The sequence below is a fragment of the Sus scrofa genome, chromosome 6 (assembly GCF_000003025.6).
Source record: "Sus scrofa isolate TJ Tabasco breed Duroc chromosome 6, Sscrofa11.1, whole genome shotgun sequence".
NCBI classification, from domain to species: Eukaryota; Metazoa; Chordata; class Mammalia; order Artiodactyla; family Suidae; genus Sus; species Sus scrofa.
In genome coordinates this window covers 155697590-155722430 of record NC_010448.4, presented here as the reverse complement: position 1 = coordinate 155722430, position 24841 = coordinate 155697590, and the positions used below count along the sequence as shown (strand labels likewise).

At 36.6% G+C, this 24841-nt stretch overlaps 1 protein-coding gene across 3 annotated transcripts in view; it reads left to right on the top strand.

Annotated features, from left to right (window-relative positions):
• Window positions 1-24841, top strand: part of PRKAA2 (protein kinase AMP-activated catalytic subunit alpha 2) — a 70892-nt gene that overhangs the window by 31853 nt on the left and 14198 nt on the right. For 2 of the 3 annotated variants that reach the window (XR_002344420.1, NM_214266.1), the window contains 4 exon segments: window positions 6985-7078; window positions 8150-8294; window positions 10303-10390; window positions 12627-12851. Coding sequence is in view for 2 of the 3 variants with exons in the window: in NM_214266.1 (NP_999431.1) it covers window positions 6985-7078; window positions 8150-8294; window positions 10303-10390; window positions 12627-12851 (552 nt within the window). In the remaining variant the exon portion in view is untranslated. 3 annotated transcript variants of the gene reach the window in all.

The following is a 24841-nucleotide window of genomic DNA, read 5'->3' as shown; positions in this document are numbered from 1 at the left end:
ATTGTGAGATAAAACATAATATATTTGTGCTGTTTTATGCACTAAGTTCTTAACGTGGCAGCAGTTGGAAACTAATAGAGTAACATTCTTGAAGTCCTTAAATGAATGGCTGATCCAGTTATTGCTGGGATTTGCAACACGCATTTAGTCTTTACTCTAACTAGATACTTTATTGCTAAGAAACAGTTGCAAATTGGTATGTTAAAGGAGCGGGCCCACTTAGTGTATCTTACTAACAGCATGAATATGAATATGCCGCTGACTGTTCAGAGAAGGATTTGGGGGTTGGCAGGCCACTGGGTGACCTGTGATGACTCAGTTCTCACACCACTATGATGAAGACTTTATTCTAACAGTAAGCTTCAGTGTCATTTGATGTATATTTGAAGTTCACCTGATCATAAATGAAAACAAATGAGGCCCCTGAAATTGCGTGGCAGTACTTGATCATAAGGTTCTCATCTAGGACCTGTACTCTAGATGATCCAGAATTCATGTATATAGGTTTTTAAAGATTATCATAAGAATTCAGATATCACTGATGAGCTCAGTGACTCATTCTCCTACTCTTTGTTCCCTTAACTTTAAAATGGAGATACTTCATGGTTCTACTTGAGGATTAAATGTCTTTCTCACTGTTATAATGCCTAATACTTTGTTGTACATTGGCTCCAAAGCAAGAATTGGTGGCCTACAAGCTGTTTCCAGTCCATTTATGATTCCAAATGATTTTTGGTTAACTGTAACAGTTCATATCTGACTTTAACTCTGTGTTAGCTATGGCTTTATTCTACTTGCTGAATGACTTCTAAGCTAAATCTCTTTGCTCTTCCTTAGTAAGTGGTCACTTCTGTAAAAGAGGAGAAAACTGAAAAAGTGGACTGAAAGGATCACAGGCCAAAGTGAGAGTGGAGAAGGGAGAGCTCTCTCTGCATCTTCCTTGTTCCTTGACCTCGTCACTTTTAGAATGCCAACCCTGAGAGATCCCATGGAAATCTTGTCCATTTAGGGTGTGAGTCCTAGTTCGTGCTCTGCTCCTATAAACACAAATTAGATTTTGTCAATAAGCAGTTGTCAGTTGTCACAAGGATTTAAGAGCTTCTTTTGGTGTTATATCTACTAGTGTTTTCTTCCATTTCTGTAATTATTTATAATTGATTTTGACTTGACTACTTATTTCATTGTTATTGAATTGTTTAATTATTTGCTGTTTTGTGAAGGAGTTTATAGAATATTCTCAGGGTTGGTCAGAAGATAATTAGCAGAGAGAAGTTTAAAGCTTCTGGTTTCTAGCCTTGAACTTCATCCATTCAGCTGCATTGTCTCTTTAATTGTGGATCTGAATTTTTTTGAAAAAGGTACTCATGCGTTCCTGCTGCAGAACAAGCTTATTAACATGGCCTCTGGTAGAGTTGATGATTTAAACAGAGAGAGAAACCTGGTCCTTTTAGCAGTTTTATTTTCTGCAGTCTTGGACTAACTGCCAAGAATGTTTCCTTGCTAAAGAATGGGCCTCTAGAATTAGCAGGAAGGTTTGAAAACTAAATAGTAAGTATGAAGGTTATACATTGCACAGTTTCTCTACTCACTCAACTTGAAAGAAATTCCACCGAAAGACAAGTAAAAGGAATAAACAGGACCAGAAGGAAACTCCAGACTTTTCCATGAACTAGATTTGTTGAATTGATTTTTTTGTACTTGTTTTTTATTTCCTCATAGTTCTTAGAAAACTGCATTTTGACTGGTCAAAAGATCAGTACTTTCTAATTTGGTAGAGATGGTTTTGCCTACCAGTTTTTTAAAGTCTTTGTTTATCCATCCTGTGGTCAGCTCTTTAACATTGTTCATCATCACCACCTTGAAATGCAGTCTGTAGGCTTTTGTGGCGTCCTGGTTTTCTGACTTTCCTGTTACATTCTTGCCTCTTCTTGAAACTTTCTTTTAGGAGCCTCTCATTATCTGCCTAGCCCTTGGGTATGATGTATTTCGGTGTTCTGAGCTGGTGTGATTTTAGTGGACCCTTTTTGGGTGATCTCATCTACTGCCACGGTGGCATTTGTCATTTCTGTCCTAAAGATTCTCAAATCTGTATTTCTAGGCCAGAAATTAATCCTTAAGTCTGAACACATTTATTGATTTAAAAAAATGATATAGTTGATTTACAATGTCCTGTCAGTTTCTGCCCAGTGACCCGGTTACATATACATTCTTTTTCTCCCGTTATCCTCCATTATATTCCACCGCAAGTGATTGGATATAGTTCCCCTGTGCTATATAGCAGGATCTCATTGCTTCTCCACTCTAGATGAAATCTTTTGCATCTACTAATCCCAAACTCCCAGTCCATCCCACTCCCCCGCCTTGGCAACTACAATTTTGTTCTCCGTGAGAGTTTTGTCTGGATATATGCCCAGGAGTGGGATTGCTGGATCATATGGTAGTTCTGTCTTTAGTTTTCTGTGGTACCTTCATACTGTTTTCTGTGGTTTTACCGATTTACATTCCCACCAACAATGCAGGAGGGTTCGCTTTTCTCCACACCCTCTCCAACATTTGTTATTTGTTGGCTTACTAATGATGGCCATTCTGACTGGTGTGATGTAGTACCTCATAGTAGTTTTGAGTTGCATTTCTTTAATAATTAGTGATGTTGAGCATTTTTTCATATGCCCGTTGGCCATCTGTATGTCTTCCTTGGAGAAATGTCTATTCAGGTTTTTTGCCCATTTTTCAATTGGGTTGTTTGTTTTTTTGCTGTTGAATTGTATGAGTTGTTTCTATATTTTGGAGATCAAGCCCTTGTTGGTTGCATCGTTTGAAACTATTTTCTCCCATTCTGTAGGTTGTCTTTTTGTTTTCTTTATGGTTTCCTTTGCTCTGCAAAAGCTTGTAAGGTCCCATTGGTTTATTTTTGTTTTTGTTTCTATTTCTTTGGGAGACTGGCCTAAGAAAACATTTGTAAGGTTGGTATCAGAGAATGCTTTGCCTATGTTCTCTTCTAGGAGTTTGATGGGGTCTTATGTTTAATTATTTAAGCCATTTTGAGTTTATTTTGGTGCATGAGGTGAGGATGTGTTCCAGTTTCATTGATTTCCATGCAGCTGTCCAGTTTTCCCAGCACCACTTGCTGAAAAGACTGTCTTTTTCCCATTTTATTTCTTGTCTCCTTTGTCGAAGATTAGTTCACTGTCGATGTCTGGGTTATTTCTGGGTTCTCTGTTCTGTTCCATTGGTCTGTCTGTCTCTTTTGGCACCAGTACCACATTGTCTTTGTGGCTTTGTAATGATGCCTGAAGTCAGGGAGAGTTATGCCTCCTGCTTGATGTTTGTTCCTCAGGATTGCTTTGGCAATTCTGGGTCTTTTGTGGTTCCACATAAATTTTTGGATTGTTGCAGTTCCCGTCCTGGCGCAGTGGGAATGAATCTGACTAGGAACCTTGAGGTTGCAGGTTCGATCCCTGGCCTCTCTCAGTGTGTTAAGGATCCAGTGTTGCCATGAGCTGTAGTATAGGTCGCAGATGCAGCTCAGATCTGGCATTGCTGTGGCTCTGGCATAGGCCGGCAGCTACAGCTTCTATTAGACCCCTAGCCTGGGAACTTCCATGTGCTGTCGGTGTGGCCCTAAAAAGACAAAAAGACAAAAAAAAAATTTTTTTTTTGGATCATTTGTTCTAGTTCTGTGAAAAGTGTCATGAGTAATTTGATAGCAATTGCATTGAATCTGTAGATTACTTTGGGTAGTATGGCCATTTTAATGATACTAATTCTTCCAGTCCAGGAGCATGGAAGATCTTTCCATTTCTTTGAATCCTCTTTAATTTCCTTGATTAATGATTTATAGTTCTCAGCATATAAGTCTTTCATCTCCTTGGTCAGGTTTATTCCCAGGTATCTGATTTTTTTGGGTGTGATTTTAAAAGGTGTTTTTGTATTGCTTTTCTAATATTTCATTGTTTAAGTATAGAAATGTGACCGATTTCTGAAAGTTAATCTTGTACACTGCTGCTTACTAAATTCTTTGATAAGTTCGAGTAGTTTTGTGTGGAGTCCTGAAGGTTTTCTGTATATAGTATCATGTCATCTGCATACAGTGACAGTTTTACTTCTCGTCTTCCTATTTGGATGCCTTTTATTTCTTTTGTCTGATTGCTGTGGCTAGGACTTCCGATACTATGTTGAATAACAGTGGTGAGAGTGGGCATCCTTGTCTTGTTCCAGATTTTAGTGGGAAGGCTTTCAGCTTTCCTCCATTGAGTATTATATTTGCTGTGGGTTTGTCATAAAGGGCTTTGATTACGTTAAGGCCTGTTCCCTCTATACCCACTTTGGTGAGAGTTCTTATCATGAATGGATGTTGGTAGACAGGGTTTATTTTTTAAGACGGGAGGTGTTATGGAATGTATGCCAAAGGGAATGATTCAGTCAGGAGGGAGAGATTGATACAGGAACGAAGAGCAGTTTGTAGTAACCAAGTTCTTTAGAAGGTGGGCCAAAGGAATCCCATGCATAATTGGAGGAGTTAGTCTTAGTCTATAACGAAAGAGTGAGTGGCTGTGTGTGTGGAAGGAGAGAGAATTAGAACTGAGGAGGTCAAGGAAATTAGAGGTTGTATATTAGACAACCAGAATGTTGACAACATTAGTAGCAGGCAAAAAGACCTTAAATCAGAATGAGAGGGCATTGACAAGGAGATTGATTAATGACTATAATAAGAAAGGGTATTGGGTAGTATAACCTGATCATCTGCACTTCAGAGACAGTAGGGTTTCTGAGGGAGGAAGTTCTGAGTGAGGGGTTTCCTTTAGACCATCGTTCATTACTGGACTATGGAAATCAGTCAGCATTTAAAATTTCATTGTGAATTAATAAAATCTAGGTTGTGGTCAGTAATGGCTATTGACATCTCCAGAAAGAGAGACAGGTATCATACCCCTTTGGCTAGAAGCACACGATCACCATCGAGTCTTTAAAAAGAAAATAAAAGTCAACCTGAAGTCTGAACCAGGTCTTTAGATCCAACAGTATTTAGTGAAGACCTGTGCTATAGGAATCGGCAGCTGAATTTATTAGAATTCCATCACTTCTTTTCTCTTATACCCCAAGGATGTACAGAGCAGAAAAGTGATTGAGAATTCTGTTAATAAATCAGATCAGCCTATGGTGAGGTGACACAGTGGGTGCTTCTGCTCTACACTATTTATTTTAGTTAGAGGTGGGTGCCTGTTAGGATTGCTTTTATAGAACTATTTCCTCTAGAGTTCTCAGATAAAATTCCCTTTTCACAGTTCATGTGAAGTAGACTCAACCTATTCACCAGTTATATTAGTTTATTCTGTATGGAGTGGGGTATCTTGTCCTTTTTCATCAAAGACTATCAATTGCGTTATAAATATTTCTTCTGAAAATCTGTAATCATTTTCAGTACTATAGCTTTACTATTTTAATTTTTCTTTTTCTTTTCTTCAGTATAGTATTGAAGTACAGTTGACTTACAGTGTTGTGTTAATATTTTACTTTTTACAAATGTTTAATTTATATATGTGCCCTCTCTTAAAATCTATGGTATATAGTTATACCACCAACTCCTGGCCATTTTTTTCCCTCCTCTTTAATGAAGAACAGTAACCAGAACCACCACTTAGCACACATTTGGTTTTTTGCACGTTAATAATAAAAGGTGCCCCATCAGGGTAGACACATCCACTCAGACACATGCTGTGTCAATGTGTACTGCCAGAAGGTGGCCTCTGGGCCACTTTTAAGCTCCTGTTTGTGCCTTCCACTGGGGGTTTTTAAGCTATGCAAAACTGCACAGCTCTATTTAGTGTCTCTAAATAGCAACTCAGTGTAAATTAGATACTGCTCACGATCAACCAGGTTATAAATAATCCTTTATAAACCAAGAAGAGTAGAGAAATTATTTATATGTGTTAAATGCACCTTCAGTTAAAATATTAGTATTATATTTAACTTGTTTTTAAAGCTTTCAAAACCCTTGGTACAATTGTGTGTATGTGAACATTGTTTTTTAGGGAAAATTTTGTCAAACAGAGCCAAGGTTCTTTATTGTTTTATGTGCTCAGCTTTGAATGCTTAGAAAGTACACATATATATTTTCATATGCGTAGCCCACACACACATATATACATCTATTTATTTTTTATTATGGAAATTTTATAATGAATACAAAAGTAAAGTGATGAAGTCTTATGTACCTCTTATTCAGCTTTACCAGTTATCAGTGTATTGTTTTATCTGCTTCCTTCTACTTTTCTCACCTCAGATTATTTCGAAGCAAATCCTAAGTAATGTTTTTGATTTATAAATTCTTCCATGTCTACTCTAGAAGATAAAAGCTCTGTTATAATAAAATAAGCACAGTTCAGTATCACATCTAAACAATCAAAGTATTATCAACTATTCAGTCAGTATTCAGAGTTTCTCGATTGTTTCATAAATGGTTTTTTAAAGTCATTTTGTCTGAATTGGAATTAAAATAAGTCTATAAAGTATAATCAATCAGTATGTCTCTTGATTTACTTTTATACTCCTTTTTTTCTTGCATTTTGTTTTTTGAGCAAAGGATCATTTGTCACTATGGATTTTGCTGGTTGTCTTCATCTTGGTATCATTTTACCTTTCCAAGAATATTTTTTTCACTTATATTTAAATATAAGCTCATTTCCATAAAAAATTATGCTTAAATGGAAAAATTAATGCTTAATTTAGTTGTTGTGGGATGAAGGATTTTTTAGATTTTGTAAACGTGAAAGGGGGATCTGAAGGAAAGTTTTTAAGCCCTGTAAAGTAATTGAGTTTTATAAAGCTCCATGTTAATAACTGTGATTATATTGATTACATTATGTAATTTGTTGCCACCTTAAAATATTGTAAAATACTGGAATATGAAATTATAGCAAGAATGGATATACTAGGTTGATTTTGGTTAATGTAAATTTTTTAATTTTTTTCATTTACAAAAAGATACCAGGTGATCAGCACTCCGACAGATTTTTTTATGGTAATGGAATATGTGTCTGGTGGTGAATTATTTGATTACATCTGTAAACATGGACGGGTGAGTAACACGCTATCTAGTACAGTACGCTCTTAAGCTAAATAAAGAAGAAAATAGAAAGAGCAAACCACAAAGATTGCTTCAAAGTTGGGGTTGCTTCTGCAGTAATGTCTAACTAAACATATAGAGTATTAGACATATTTTCTTTCTTAAAAAGTGTACCTTGTGAAATACTGATTTTAGGAAATGCCCACTTATTGGCCAACTGAAAAGCCTATACTTTCAAAATGAAAAATCAGTTCTGTAACATCATGTTGAAGCATCAGTTATATTCTTAGCACTTTGACTTATGTTCTGTTTTAGAGTATGTTTTACTTGCTGATTCCCTGAAACATGGTGCACATTTAGTAATATTAATTGAAAATGAACTGTAACTGCCTAGTAGCAAAGAAAAACCTGTTGAGCTTGAACGCAAGTTTTTGGGTTGTTTGATTTATTGAGAATTCGAATACAATTCTAATTAGTTATATTTAGGCTGATTATGAAACTAAAATTTTTGCTACATAGATGTCCCAAATCTTTTTTTTTTTTTTGTCTTTTTTGGGGCCGCACCTGTGGCATGTGGAGGTTCCCAGGCTAGGGGTCGAATCGGAGCTGTAGCTGCCAGCCTACACCAGAGCCACAGCAATGTGGGATCCGAGCTGCCTCCGTGACCTACACCACAGCTCATGGAAGCGCTGGATCCTTAACCGACTGAGTAAGGCCAGGGATTGAACCCGCAACCTCGTGGTTCCTAGTCAGATTCATTAACCACTGAGCCACGACGGGAACTCCAGTTTTTTGTCTTTTTCTTTTTTTTAAGGGCTGCACCGGTGGCATATGGAGGTTCCCAGGCCAGGGTTTGAATTGGATCTATAGCCGCTGGTCTACGCCACAGCCAGAGCAACGGAGGATCTGAGCCAAGTCTTCGAACTACACCACAGCTCATGGCAGTGTCAGATCCTTAACCCACTGAGCAAGGCCAGGGATCGAACCTGCATCCTCATGGATAGTAGTCAGATTCATTTCCACTGAGCCATGACAGGAACTCCCCCCAAATCTTCTTAATGCTGTTTCTTTTACACCTGATAGGTTGAAGAGATGGAAGCCAGGCGGCTCTTTCAGCAGATTCTCTCTGCCGTGGATTACTGTCACAGGCATATGGTTGTTCATCGAGACCTGAAACCAGAGAATGTGCTATTGGATGCACAGATGAATGCCAAGATAGCAGATTTTGGTATGTAACTTGAAGGTGGTTTAGAAGGATACTAGCTGCCTTTTCAGGAGTGTCAATAAATAACTCTTAACAAACTTTCAGTTTTACAATGTAAATCCTATACTGTGAAAAAGATTAGTTGCACAGTCTCCACACTAGCTTACTCTATTCATTGAAATCACTTTTTAAAAATGCAGGTACTTCTAGGGAGTTCGTGTTGTGGCTTAGTGGTAATGAACCCAACTAGTAACCATGAGGACACAGGTTCGATCCCTGGCCTCGATCAGTGGGTTAAGGATCTGGCATTGCCATGAGCCATGATGTAGGTCACAGAGGCAGCTTGGCTCTGTTGTTGCTGTGGTGTACACTGGCAGCTGTAGCTCCGATTAGACCCCTAGCCTGGGAACTTTGATATGCCGTAGGTGTGGTTCTAAAAACACATGCAGAAAAATGCAGGTACTTCTAGAGAAGTTAGAGAGCTTACATCAAGGTAAATCCATTCAGTCTGCATTGCCTCCTGAGTGGAAAGGAGAGTTAAATAGGTTTTTTTTTGTGTGTGTGAGGAGCACAGACTCCTTAGAAAATCTAATGAAAATATGGGCACTTTCCCTGATAAATGCACTTACTCTTAAATGGAGCTACATGAAAATTTGCATGTATTTTGGGAGTTTTGTAATGCTTCTGATTTGATCAAGGAGGAATGTCAGTGGATAATATCTAACAGCTTGATAAAAGAATAGGAGGTTTTGTCAGGGGTAAAATAAAAGGGTAAAATGTAACTTTTATGCACCAGATGCTTTCTGGGAGAAACATAGCTTTCTGGGATACCATGGCAGGATGTCTGGGAAAAGGATTAGGTAGTGAGAGATTATGGAAAGAGATAAAAAGGTACCAGAGTTCAGCATTGCTTATTTAAAATTTTTGTCAGGAAATTAATTTTCTTATTTCTTTCTTTTCTAAATCAAAACTCATTTAGTACTATAGTTCAACTAGATTTTTTTTTTTTTTTTCTTTTTGCTATTTCTTTGGGCCGCTTCTGCGGCATATGGAGGTTCCCAGTCTAGGGATCCAATCGGAGCTGTAGCCACCGGCCTACGCCAGAGCCATAGCAACGCGGGATCCAAGCCGAGTCTGCAACCTACACCACAGCTCACGGCAACGCCGGATCGTTAACCCACTGAGCAAGGGCAGGGACCGAACCCACAACCTCATGGTTCCTAGTTGGATTCATTAACCACTGCGCCATGACGGGAACTCCTCAACTAGATTTTTGGTTAATAGAATATTTATCTGTGTTGAATTAAAACTTCCCAAATAAAAAACCTTTGGAACATAATCTTTATAAATTGGTGCTTATCTAATTTCTACTTAGATTTTTTTTTCCATGCCTTTGAAAGCAGGGCATAAAAAAGTGATAGGAGTCTCTATTTTCTTTCAGCTGCAGAAGTGGGTAAATAATATTTTGATGTTTTTATGTTTGGAAAAGTTCATATGATTTAGAAAAACCTCATTTATGTGAAGTGAATCAATCTTATTTAGAAAAGGATTTTTTTTTTTTTTTCCTTTTTAACAGCACACCTGCAGCATATGGAAGTTCCCAGGCTGGGGTCAAATCAGAGCTGTGGCTGCCAACCTACATCACAGCCACAGCGACTCGGGATCTGAGCCACCTCCATGACCTACACCAAAGCTCACAGCAATGCTGGATCCTTAAACCACTGAGCGAGGCCAGGGATCGAACCCACGTCCTCATGGATACTAGTCAAGTTCTTAACCCACTGAGCCACAGCAGGAACTCCTAGAAAAGAAATTTAATTTCAATCATATGTATGATGAAGCCTTTTTATCATGTGTAAGCATTCTGAAATGATCTCTTTCTAGTCTAGCAAATGCTTTCCACTGCTTTTTAAAATAATTAAACATGATAATATGTGAGGCTTTACAGACTTCAGGTTTTTCCTCATTCATTTATCTGTATTTACTTTTAAACATACCTAATACCAGGTAAACATACTCCTTTTATTTTCAGGATTATCTAATATGATGTCAGATGGTGAGTTTCTGCGAACTAGTTGTGGGTCTCCAAATTACGCAGCACCTGAAGTCATCTCAGGCAGGTAAAAATAAAAATACATGAGTGAAAAGAAAGCTTCTTGTAATGTTTTGTTCATTCTGGTAACATTTAAATATAATATATTCTCTTTGGAAAATAAGACTTTTAACCTCTAGAAACACATGGTCCATCCCTTTAATTTTTCTGTTGTCAATGGAGAAAATAGTTATATCAAAGGATTTTTTTTTTAATTTTATGGTTACACCTGTGGCACATGGAATTTCCTGGGCCAGGGATTGAATCCAAGCCACAGCTGTGACCTATGTCACAGCTGCAGCAATGCCAGATTCTTTAATCCACTGCCTCAGGCCAGTGATCAAACCTGCACCTCTGCAGTGACCCAAGCCACTGCAGTTGCATTCTTAATCCACTGTGCCACAGAGGGAACTCCTAAACAATTTTTAAAAACAGTTAATTTAGATTTTGTTATGAATATATTTAAGGAGTTTTTCCATTAAAAATTGAAACAATTTTTTTTTTATTTCCCCAGTACAATTTTTTTTCTACTGTAAACATGGTGACCCAGTTACACATACATGTATACATTCTCTTTTCTCCCGTTATCATGCTCCATCATAAGTGACTAGACATAGTTCTCAGTGCCACAGAGCAGGATCTCATTGCCAATCCATTCCAAAAGCAATGGTTTGCATCTATTAACCCCAAGCTCCCAGTCCATCCCACTCCCTTCCCCTCCCCCTCAACCTCGGCAACCACAAGTCTATTCTCCAAGTCCGTAATTTTCTTTTCTGTGGAAAGGTTCATTTGTGCACTATATTAGATTTCAGATATAAGTGATATCATATGGTATTTGAAACAAATCTTGATTTTTTTCATTTTAGAAAATCACAGCTAAGAGAGCAAGCTTTTGCTATATTAAAGCTAGTGTCATTATTTACTTATCAGATACAGTTCTTTAATAATACTTTATATACCCCTTTTTTGGGGGAGGGGGTTGCCCCATGGCATATGGAGTTTCTGGACCAGGGCTCCTATCCAAGCTGCAATTGTGACCTGTGCCACAGCTGTAGCAACATTGGATCCTTTAACCCATTATGCTGGGCTGAGGATCAAATCTGCATCACAGTGCTACAGAGACACTGCCAATCCTGTTAGGCCACAGCGGGAACTCCTATATATTCTTTTATAAAGTATTCAGAGTATTATTTTTATATTTTGTCTTTGAAAGAATGAGGTTTTTGTGGAGACAGCATTGTCCTTTAATGAAATTAAATTGCGCAAGAAGAGACTAATTCATGTAACTTACTCATTGGTACATTTTTTAAATGTTTATACAGATTGGTAAACTCAAGTCTATTGCAGATATGGGAATTTGGACTGTACGGCAAACAGTGTAAATGATAGCGATTTTTATTGAAATGAATTATATTTTTTATTTCTTTTTTTTAATAGTGATTTTTATTTTTTCCATTATAGCTGATTTACAGTGTTCTTGCATAGCAAGGTGACCCAGTCACCTATACATGTGTATATTCTTTTGAAATGAATTATATTTTTTAAATTGGAATTGTAGAGATCTGCTTTGTTACCTCAAAAATCATGTTTGAATTTGGGAATGTGCTATCAGGGGAACTTTAATACTGTAGAAAGTTAAGAGAAAAAAGGAATAGCATTCTAGGCATAGATTTTCTGGATAATGGTAATCTTAGTCCTGTGGGCTACCAAGTGATGAAAATGAAAGTAGTAGCTACGCAGGATAACACAGCATCAGTACTGTCAGGTATTGCCGTAGGGCTAGTTAGGTACTTGACTCTTTCAAATATTTTTTGAAATATGTGTGCCAGGCATAAACACTCTATTATATATGCATTTTCTTTCCTTTTAATACATTTATGATAAAAAGATTTAGCTTGCACACTCTAAGGTATGACTTTTTTTAAAATTTATGGTCATCTGCTTTGATGGTTCTATCAAAAACCACCCATAGAAAGTTTTATACTTCTTAATTGGTCAGTAAGTTCAGTCAGATTAGCTTGTGGAAAATAAACACACTATTTTTCTTTTGGAAAATTTGAGTAGTAATTAAGTGGCTATAACCAATTACTCTCTGGAGGAACAACCAGTGTGTGTGTGGGAGTGGCCATGGACTTCATTAAAGACCTTGAAAGGCAATGTACATGGACTCTGTGCTGTGAATATAGGTACATGTAGAAGCAGGGTACATATAAATGAGAAGTAACACTTGCATTTCAGGTTTGTGTTGTCATCTTTCCCTCTAGATTGTATGCAGGTCCTGAGGTCGATATCTGGAGCTGCGGTGTTATTTTGTATGCTCTTCTTTGTGGCACACTCCCATTTGATGATGAGCATGTGCCTACATTGTTTAAGAAGATCCGAGGGGGTGTTTTTTATATCCCAGAATATCTCAATCGTTCTGTTGCCACTCTCCTGATGCATATGCTGCAGGTTGACCCCCTGAAACGAGCAACTATCAAAGACATAAGGTGAATATTCTTCGTGTTGCTATTAAGTACACATTCTAGTATTAATAATAGTACCACTAACTGAATGCCTGATCTATGTTAGGCACTGTAATGCTTTATTTTACACTGATTTTTCTTTCCTTATTACCTAAACCATATCCTGTTGCTCATCTTTTAAACATTTCAGATTGTTTCCCAACCTTTTCAGCTAAGGCGACAAAGCATACAGGCCCTTCATAGAAAGACTCGACTTGCTTTCTTGGAAGTCTCATTTACTGCACTCACCACCATACCCGTTAAACCAGTGCCGCAGGCACATGGCACTTGTCCTTGTTCCTCAAACGTCGCACATCCTTTATGCCTTCATATCTTTATTTATACTATTCCCTTTCCCTCTGATGCCTTTTCTGCCTTTTGGACCTGATAGATTTCCATTCTTTCTTTAAAAATCTGCTCACCTTCTTTGTGAAATCATGTCTGATTTTCCTGGGCAATGTTAGTTGCTTCGGTGATTTCCACATTTTGTTCATGCTTTTATTCTTTCATTCTCATTTTGTATCTAGCTGTTTTCAGTGTATCTTTCTCCTGTCTTATACTATAAAAGTGTGGAGAGAGTATCTTACCATCTTTCTGCATACAGTGTTAGAAGGCCTAGGAATAGAGCATATGCTCAGCTTTTTAATGAGTTTCAAATGGAAAAACAGGGTGATATGTATATGGTTGATGATATAAAGCATGAAATGTTTTGCTAAGATTTTGAATCCAAAAATAGCTGCTAGTGGGTTTGCTGTGAAGGATTTCTTGTTATGTGAGAAACTTTGGAAAGTGCAGTTGCTGGTGTAACTGTGAATATGACCTTTCTATAGCACACATGAGTCAGGACGATCCACTGCCTTCTACTTCTTATCAGTCATGTTTCTTAGAGGGTGTCTTGTTCTTACCCAACATTTCATCATATATTTATTTGCCAACGCATTGTTTTGACATCTTTCCAGAATACTTTGCCTTGTCTCTTCATAAGACTCTTGGAATATTTAAATGATGGCTGAGGTAGTGTTTATGTGACTATTGCTGATCTCTTTGCAAGGAAAGAGTGATTCCTTTTGCATTCATGTATACGTTTCTTCCCCTACCCTGCCTTAGTGTTCCAGGCCTTATACATAAAAATATGAAATTGTAAATCAGCATCAGATTTTGTTATGGAAATGAACTTATTTAGCAGGAAAAACTCTTGTGTTCATAGATCTTTAGAATAAATAGTTCACTTAATTGACTTTGCCTCAGAAAATTAAATATCCTAATATATATGTATATACTTGAACCTGTTTTTATCAACACATACATTTAGAGTAGTAAAACTACTGATTCTATTATTTTAAAAAGTTGTATATTTACAGGCTTGAGAAGAAAAATATAAATAGCTACTAGTATGAGTTAATTTATAGAAATAGGTAATATAATATAGTGGTATTCATCTGTGTACTTAAAATACTAACTTGAATTTATGGTTTTATTATTTTTAAATTTATCCATATTCTGTTTTTTTTATGTTTAGAAATTCTTCATTTGATAAAATATGGTTCAACAGAGAAAGGATTACTAATTATTGAACAGTTGTTTTAAAACAAGCAATTTGCTAGATACTTAACATATTATTGCATTGATTCTTTTTTTTTTTTTTTTTTAGGGCCACAGGTGCAGCATACATATGGAAGTTCCCAGGCTAGGGGTCAGATTGGAGCTATAGCTGCTGACCTATGCCACAGTCACAGCTACATGCGATCCGAACCACATCTGCAACCTAAACCACAGCTCATGGCAATGCCAGATCCTTGACCCACTGAACAAGGCCAGGGATTGAACCCGTATCCCCATGGATACTAGTCAGATTCATTTCTGCAGTGCCACAGTGGGAACTCCTGCACTGATTCTTAATAGTAGCTATTTTTCTAATTTTATCAGTCGTGAAACTGAAGCTTCAAAAGGCTGTGTTTTGATTTATATATGTTTGTCCCTATTAAATTTGAAGTTGCTTTAAGAACCTAGTATTAACAGTGCTAGGTATTGTGCATTTGATATGAGTTATATCTTGAGTAAATCCTTTTTTGTTGAAAATTACCCAGCTAATAAGACGCAGAAGTAGGGCTCAGAAATTGCCTGAATTCAAAACCTATACTACCATTCAGATTGCTACACCAGTTCTATATACCCATCTTCTCTCCAACAAATCATATATTTCTGTTACGCTACCACATTCTGTCTTATAGGCACACCTAGTTTTATTGCTCTTTGCTTTATTTCACTGTGTAGATACTGGGTTGGTTTTTTTTTTTTCTTTTTCTTTTCTTTTTTTACAAATTGAAGGTTTGTGGCAGCCTTTTTTTTTTTTTAGCAATAAAGTGTTTTTTAATTAAGGTATATATGTTTTTAGACATAATGCTGTTACAAACTTGATAGACTACTGTATACTATAAACATAATTTTTTCATTTTTTAAAGTTTTATTGAAATATAGTTCACTTACAATGTAGTGATAATTTCTGCTGTATGACAAAGTGGTTCAGTTAAATGTGTAAATACATCCATTCTTTCTGAGATTCTTTTCCCCATATAGGTTATCACAGAATATTGGTTATACAGCAGGTCTCCATTGGCCAGTCATAAACATAATTTTTTATGCTCTGGGAAACCAAAAAATTGGTGACTTGCTTTACTGCAATATTCACTTTATTGCCATGATCTGGAACCAAACCTGTAGTGTCTGTAAGGTGTACCTGTATGTCCATAGAGGTCTTGTTTTTCTTTTAAGATGGTAAGCTGTCTTAAGCTGTGGAGGTTAGAAACTATATCTCAGTATTTATTCATTCATTTAATCATTTTTTCTTTTTTATTTAACATTTATTTAACATCTGCTCTATTCAGGGTCCATTGCTAAGTGCTGGAAATATATTGGTAGATAAGACAGACATCATCTTCATAAAAATCACATCTTTAATTGCCTTAAATTTAGTATTGGTATTATTGTTATTGTGGTTAAAAGTGAAGGGTTTGAAGTTCAACTGTCTAATTATAAATCCAATTTCTTCTGCGTACTAGCTTTTGGCACATTCCTTACCTCTTTGTGCTTTAGTTACATCCTATGTCCTGGATTTGTTTGGAGGATATTCTTATGTTGAACCAATATGAATTTATGATTTTGTAGGTCTAAAAACAGTTGAATATTAGAAACTACAAATATTCATACTAATATAATTAAAGCTTTTAGAACAATGTCTGGCCTACAGTATTAGTATTAATATTATTTTTGGTGAATATGTAAGGACCTTTTAGTTGTAATTAAAGAAGTTTGCACACCTTGTGACATTTCTAAAATTTGGTAGTCATTATAACTCATTTAGTCTTAAGTCATGTATCAAAATCAGGTACTAGTTAGTCATAACAGAAAGACATAATTTCTGCTGGCTATATACTAACTGTATGAAATGAATTCGTTTTTGTCTAAGGTGAACCTTCATAAACGTCCTGGTTACTGCTCACCTTGGTAGAGTTAATTCAGAAATTGACTCCTGAAAATCAAAACCTGGAAGTATGGCTTTTTAATCAGCAGGGTTATTATTATAAAGAGTTGTGGTTCTTTTTCTAAATTAATTAGAAATCAAAATTTATTTGTTTTTTAAACATTTATTGATATAATTCACATACCATACATTTGCTCCTCTAAATTGCATGATTCAGTGGTTTTTCATATGTTCAAAAAGTTGTACATTCATCATCACTACTATCTAATTCCATAACATTTTCCTCATCCCCCAAAGAAACTCTATACCTCTTTCCCCTCCTTGCAGCCTCTGGCAACCACTAATGTACTTTCTGTCTGTATGGATTTGCCACTTCTGGACATTTCATATAAATGGAATCACATATGATGGCATGTGGCCTTTTGAGTCTGGCTTCTTTCACTTAGCATGATGTTTTCAAGGTTCTTTGATGGTATAGCATGTATTAGTACTTTATCACTTTTTTGCTTGAAAAATATTCTGTTGTATAGATAAACCACATTTTTGTTTATCCCCTCATTTCTTAATGGCTATTTGGGTTGTTTCCACTTTTTGGCTCTTGTGAACGATGTTGCCATGAATAAGCTTTTATATGTTTTTACTTCTTTTGGGTAGATGCCTAGAATTTGTAATTGTTGTATGTTGTTGCTCTTGTTTGTTTAGTGATTTTATTGAACTAATTCCATAAGTCTATATTCTTTGGCATGAGTAGTCACTGAAGTCTCTGCTTGGTTAGCTTAATGGTCAGCTAATTATTAGAGAGAGCTTTTCTTAAAGGTCTTGATCTAATAAGTCTCCCAGCCTTTGCTGAGGGACTCTGTGCATGTTGGGGTGTGTCCTGAGTGCTTTAATGAGACATTCATAACCGCATTAGTCTTCACTTCCTACTAGCACAGAGCCTCAAAGTCGGCCAGTGATGAGAAATAAGGGCCTTTCTTGGGGATGCACACAGCTCTGCATTTGTGAGTCCAAGGTTTATATCACAGTATTTCAAGGACCCTGTGACACTCTACTCCGTAACTTTTCCTTTTAAGTTTTTTTGACTGCCTTCTTGATTACTCCAACTCTTTTTTTTGGGGGGGGGGTTATCTTTGGAATAAGTTTATTTATTTATTTATTTTTTGTCTTTTTGCTATTTCTTGGGCCGCTCCCACGGCATATGGAGGTTCCCAGGCTAGGGGTCAATTCGGAGCTGTAGCCACTGGCCTTCGCCAGAGCCACAGCAACACGGGATCCGAGCCACGTCTGCAGCCCACATCACAGCTCATGCCAACGCCAGATCCCCAAACCACTGAGGAAGGCCAGGGATCGAACCCACAACCTCATGGCTCCTAGTTGGATTTCCTAACCACTGAGCCACGACGGGAACTTCTGGAATAAGTTTATGTTTTAATCCAGCGAGTTTCGTTATGTTTGTAGTTGTACAACCATCATCACAAGCTAATTTTAGAACATTTCTATTCCCAACTCCAGTCCATTCCTCCCCACCAACCTATCCCCTTTGATAACCATAAGTTTTTCAAAGTCTGTGAGTCTATTCAGCACATAAGTTCATTTGTATCCTTTTTTTAGATTCCACAAATAAGTGATAGCATGTGATATTTGTGTCTCACTGTCTAACTTCATTTAGCAGGATAATTTCTTGGTTAATCCATGTTTCTGCAAAAGCCATTCTTTCTTTTTTTTTAACTTCATTTTTAAAAAATTGTTATTTCCCCAACACAGTTTTTTTTTTTTCCTACTGTACAGCATGGGGACCCAGTTACACATGCATGTTTACATAATTTTTTCTCCATGTTGTGCTCCATTCTAAGTATCTAGACATAGTTCTCAGTGCTATACAGCAGGATCTCATTGTTAATCCATTCCAAAAGCAATAGTTTGCATCCATTGATCCCAAGCTCCCAATCCACCCCCTCCCTCCCTCGCCCCCTGGGCAACCACAAGTCTATTATTCTCCAAGTCCATGAGTTTCTTTTCTGTGGAAACGTTCATTTGTGCTGTATATTAGATACCAGATATGAGTGATATCATATGGTATTTATCTTTCTCTTTCTGGCTCATTTCACTCAGTATGAGAGTCTCCAGTTCCATCCATGTTGCTGCAAATGGCATTATTTCATTCTTTTTTATGGCTGAGTAGTATTCCATTGTGTATATAAACCACATCTTCCTCATCCCTTCATCTGTTGATGGACATTTAGGTTGTTTCCATGTCCTGGCTATTGTGAATAGTGCTGCAATGAACATGTAAGTGCATGTGTCTTTTTTAAGAAAAGTTTTGTCCGGATAGATGCCCAAGAGTGGGATTGCTGGGTCATATGGTAGTTCTTTGTATAGATTTCTAAGGTACTTCCATACTGTTCTCCATAGTGGTTGTACCAGCTTATATTCCCACCAACAGTGCAGGAGGGTTCCCTTTCTCCACACCCTCTCCGACATTTTTTATTTGTGGTGTGAGGTGGTATTTTATGGTAGTTTTGATTTGCATTTCTCTAATAATCAGAAACATTGAGCATTTTTTTCATGTGCTTGTTGGGCATTTGTACATCTTATTTGGAAAAATGTCTATTCAAATATTTTGCCCATTTTTCCATTAGGTTGTTGGGTTTTTTTTCTTTTGAGTTGTCTAAGTCGTTTGTATATTTTTGAGATTAAGCCCTTGTCAGTTGCATCGTTTGAAACTACTTTCTTCCATTCTGTAAGTTGTCTTTTTGTTTTCTTTTTTGTTTCCTTTGCTGTGCAAAACCTTGTCAGTTTGATTAGGTTCCCATTGGTTTATTTTTGCTTTTATTTCTATTGCTTTGGGAGAGTGACCTGAGAAAACATTCATAAGGTTGATGTAAGAGAATGTTTTGCCTATATTCTCTTCCAGGATTTTGATGGTGTCTTCTCTTACATTTAGGTCTTTCAGCCATTTTGAGTTTATTTTTGTGCATGGTATGAAGGTGTGTTCTAGTTTCCTTGATTTACATGTGGCTGTCCAGGTTTGCCAGCAATTCTTTCTAAATAGACTTTCTTTTTCCCATTTTATGTAGACTTTCTTTTTCCCATTTTATGTTCTTGCCTCCTTTGTCAAAAAGTAATTGACCATAGGTGTCTGGGTTTATTTCTGGATTCTCTATTCAGTTCCATTGGTCTGTATGTCTGTTTTGGTACCAGTACCACGCTGTCTTGGTGACTGCGGCTTTGTAATATTGCTTGATGTCTGGGAGAGTTATGCTTCCTGCTTGGTTTTTGTTTCTCAGAATTGCTTTGGCAATTCTGGTTTTTTTGTGGTTCCATATAAATTTTTGGAGTGTTTGCTCTAGTTCTGTGAAAAATGTCCTGGGTAATTTGATAGAGATTGCATTGAATCTGTAGATTGCTTTGAGTAGTATGGCCATTTTTACAGTATTAATTTTTCCAACCCAGGAGCATGGAATATCTTTCCATTTCTTTACATCTTCTCTAATTTCCTTGATTAATGTTTTATAGTTCTTGGCATATAGGTCCATTGCCTCCTTGATTAGATGTATTCCCAGATATTTGATTTTTTGGGGTGCAATTTTAAAAGGTATTGTGTTTTTGTATTCCTTTTCTAAACTTTTGTTGTTAGTATACTGAAATGTGACTGATTTCTGAATGTTAATCTTATATCCTGCTACTTTTCTGAATTTGTTGATCAATTCAAGTAGTTTTTGTGTTGAGTCTTTGGGGTTTTCTGTGTATAGTATCATGTCATCTGCACACAGTGACAGTTTTATCTCTTCTCTTCCTATTTGGATGCCTTTTACTTCTTTTGTTTGTCTGATTGCTGTGGCTAAAACTTCCAGTACTATGTTGAATAGTAGTGGTGAGAGTGGGCATCCCTGTCTTGTTCCAGGTTTTAGTGGGAAGGCTTTCAGCTTTTCTCCATTGAGTATTATATTTGCTGTAGGTTTGTCATAAATGGCTTTGATTATGTTAAGGAATGTTCCCTCTGTACCCACTTTGGTGAGAGTTTTTATCATAAATGGATGTTGGACTTTGTCAGTTGCTTTTTCTGCATCTATTGAGATTATCATATGGGTTTTGACTTTTGTTAATGTGGTGTATGACTTCGATTGATTTGCATATGTTGAACTATTTCATTTTTTTTTATGGCGGAGTAATATTTCGTTGTATACATGTACCACATCTTTTTTATCCAATTCTCTGCCAGTGGACGTTTAGGTGCTTCCATGTCTTGACTATTGAATATAGTGCTGCAGTGAACATTTGGGTACATGTATCTTTACTTTTATTTTTATTTATTTATTTATTTTGTCTTTTTGCATTTTCTAGGGCTGCTCCTGTGGCATATGGAGGTTCCCAGACTAGGGGTCTAATCGGAGCTGTAGCCACTGGCCTACGCCAGAGCCACAGCAACGCGGGATCTGAGCCGCGTCTGCAACCTACACCACAGCTCATGGCAACACAAGCTCCTCAACCCACTGAGCAAGACCATGGATCAAACCCGCAACCTCATGGCTCCTAGTCGGATTCGTTAACCACTGCTCCACGATGGGAACTCCTACATGTATCTTTTCAAGTCATGGTTTTCTCTAGATAGATGCCCAGGGGTGGGATTGCCGGATCTTATGGTGATTCTGTTTTTAGTTTTTTGAGGAATCTCCATACATATGTTTTCCATAGTTTGCTGGTCTTCTTTACTGGTGAGCCTTGTCATTTGTAGTTTTCTTATTTCTAATTGTGGCCTTTTCTTTTTCACCTAGAGAAGTTCCTGTGGTTTTTGTTGTAAAGCTGGTTTAGTGGTGCTGAATTCTCTTAGCTTTTGCTTGTCTGTGAAGCTTTTGATTTCTCCTTCAAATCTGAATGAGAGCCTTGCTGGGCAGAGTAATCTTGGTTGGAGATTTTTTCCCCTTTCTTCAATTTAAGTGTATAGTGCCACTCACTTCTGGCCTGCAGAATTTCTGAGGAAAAATCAGTCTGTAACCTGTTCTGGGTTCCCTTGTATGTTATTTCTTTCTTTTCCCTAGCTGCTTTCAATATTTTCTCTTTGTCTTTAATTTTGGTCAATTTGATTAATGTTGTGTCTCAGGGTGTTTCTCCTTGGGTTTATTTTATATGGTATTCATTGTGTTTCCTGGATTTGAGTGAGTGATTCCTTTCCCATGTTAGGGAAGTTTTTGACTTTTACCCTTTCAAATATTTTCTCTGGTCATTTCTCTCTCTCTTCTCTTTCTGGCACTCCCGTAAAACAGATGTTGGTGCATTTAAAGTTGTCCCAGAGTTCTCTTAGACTGCCTTCATTTCTTTTCAATATTTTTTCTCTTTTCTGTTCCTCAGTGATTTCTACCAATCTGTCTTCCACCTCACTTATTTGTTCTTCTGCCTCCTGTATTCTGCTCTTTGTTCCCTCTAGTGAATTTTTTATTTCAGTTATTGTATTTTACATCTCTGCTTGCTTAATCTTTAAATCTTCTATTTTTTTGTTCAATGTTACTTATAATTTATCAATCTTTGCCTCCAGTTTATTTCTAGCATCTTGAGTCATCTTTAATATCATTAGTCTAAAGTTTTTTTCATGGAAGTTCCCATCGTGGTTCAGGGGGAATTCACACTGATGAGTGAATTTTTGGAGTTCATTCAGAAGTAATCATCCTTCCTGTTTGTCATTGATACTCTAAAAAAGTTTTAGATATGTAACATAATTTTATTTTCTTCTATTATTTATTTTGAAAAAATTAGTATTTAGCAGTCATTTTTTACTTCTAAACATTTAAGTGCTTTAGTTATGATGTAGTAATTAAACACATTAATGAATTGACTTCATTGGCTCTTCATCATTTATCTATTCTGCATTTATCAAGCATTTACTTTGTACCTGGGTACTGCAATACAGCTAAATAAGGTATGGTCCCTGTTCCAAGGAGGTCCCACTTTAGAGGGGAAGATTAAGGAAAAAAATCTTTTAACAACCATAAGAAAGTATTAGTATTGTAATAGAATCATCTACTAGAAGATATAGAAATTTCATCTCTGTATATATCCTCAATGCCTGGCACACCATCGTTTCTCACTTAGACTATTGCACTAGCATCATTTTCATAATCATCATAATCATTATTTTTATCTTTTCAATTTCTTTATCACAGCATGATCTTTACAGAATGCAAGTTAGGCCATGTCTCCCCTGCCTAATTAAAATCTTTGTTATTTTCATCAACCATGGGTTCAAATCCCAAAATTTTTTATTACTCAGTGAATTTATTACATTTATAGTTGTACAATGATTATCACAATCCAATTTTGTAGGATTTCCATCCCACACCCCCAGCGCATTCCCCCACCCCCCAAACTGTCTCCTTTGGAAACCATAAGTTTTTTTCAAAGTCCGTGAGTCAGTATCTGTTCTGCCAAGAAGTTCATTGTGTCCTCTTTTCAGATTCCACATGTCAGTGACAGCATTTGATGTTGGTGTCTCGTTGTCTGACTGATTTCACTTAGCATGATAATTTCTAGGTCCATCCATGTTGCTAAAAATGCCATTATTTCATTCCTTTTAAATTGGCTGAGTAATATTCCATTGTATATATGTACCATATCTTCTTTATCCATTCCTCTGTCGATGGACATTTAGATTGTTTGCATGTCTTGGCTATTGTGAATAGTGCTGCAGTGAACATTGGAGTACATGTGTCTTCCAAAATCTTTCTTTGTAGTCTACAGCTGTCAGAAATACCAGCTATCTTTGCCACTCCAACCCATAACTCATTAATCTTTGTGATTGTGGCCTCAGTTCGGGAACATAGCAGAACTTTTTTTGTGTCAGAGTCTTTACATGTATTATTTCATTTGCTAGGAGTACCTAGCAAAAGCACAGTTCTTCAACTGCGCCTAGCTGCATTATAATCTTTCTGGTATCTGCTTAAATACCATGGGACCAGCTTCCCTAGTCATGCATCTTCCATTCTGAATTATATAGTCTTTATTTTACCATGTGATTTTCACTCATAATCTTTATCACAGGATTTTTTTTTAATTGTTGAAGTATGGTTGATGTACAATGTTGTTAATTTCCCCTGTTTAGCAAAGTGACTCAGTTATACATGTATATATTCTTTTTCCATATTGTTTCCCATTATGCTTTATCACAGGATATTGAATATACTTCCACGTGCTATTCAGTAGGACCTTGTTGTTTATCCATCCTGTATGTAATAGTTGGCCTCTGCTAATCCCAATCCCTATCTTTCCTTCCTCCGGTCTCCCTCCTGCTTGGCGACCACAAGTTTGTTCTCTAAATCTGTATGACAGGATTTTTTTAGCTGTATATTTGTAACTATATATTTATTTTTGAGAGTATTTAATCTTTATTCAGCTAGAATATAATCTCTGTGAGGAGAAGGAGTGTGCTTTTTTTGCCATAGTATGTCCTTAGTATTCATAAATGAATTAATTTGTCAATAAAAGGCATTCAGGTAAAATGTGTACTTATCTGAATTTAGGGAATGCCCAGCTTACCATATAGCAATGCTTACATAGTTTTGAAGGAATAGTACATGTTAGTTAAATGAAAATGGGTAGGATATTTTAGGGTGGCAGTAGTAATAACATCATGTGCAAAGGCCCAGAAGTGTGAGAAAATAAGATTTAGGAGACTGGTTCTCAAGCATTTTGATTTGAGTACCCCTTTATGGTCTTAAAATTGAGGACGCCAAAGAGTTGTGTGGGGTGTGTGTGTGTGTGTTTTATTTTATTTATTCATTTATTTTTTCTGTGTGTTTTAAATGCAGGTAATATTTATCAATATCATATTAGAAATTAAAAAATATTTAATTGATGTATAAAAATAATAATAAACCTATTACATGTTAATCTGAATAACATGTCTCTTATGAAAAATAACCTTATTTTCCAAAACAAAATACAATGGCAAGAGTGACATCATTTTACGTTTTTCAAATCCTCTTTATTTTTTTGGCCACACCCACAGCATGTAGAAGTTTCTGGGTCAGGGATCGAACCTGTGCTGCAGTTGCGACCTGTACCACAGCTGCGGTAATGCCAAATCCTTAACTGCTTTGTCATACGGAACGTCCTTACATTTTTCAAATCCTCTTACTGTTTGGCCTAGTCAGAGATAACAGCTAGGTTCTTTTTTTTTTTTTTTTTTTTTTTATTATTTTCCCACTGTACAGCAAGGGGGGTCAGGTCATCCTTAGATGTATACGTTGCAGTTACAGTTTTTTCCCCCACCCTTTCTTCTGTTGCGACATGAGTTCTTTATCTACCTCTTCATTTATCTGTTGAAGTATCTTGCACCATGTCTTAGTTGGAGTCTAAGAAGAATATCTGAGCTCAAATAAGTGGTTGCAAAAAGGAGGAGCATTTCATAGCTTTTTGGATAGTTTTGGATATTTCTTTTTCTTTGATATCTTTTTTTTTTTTTTTTGTCTTTTTGCTATTTCCTTGGGCTGCTCCCGCGGCA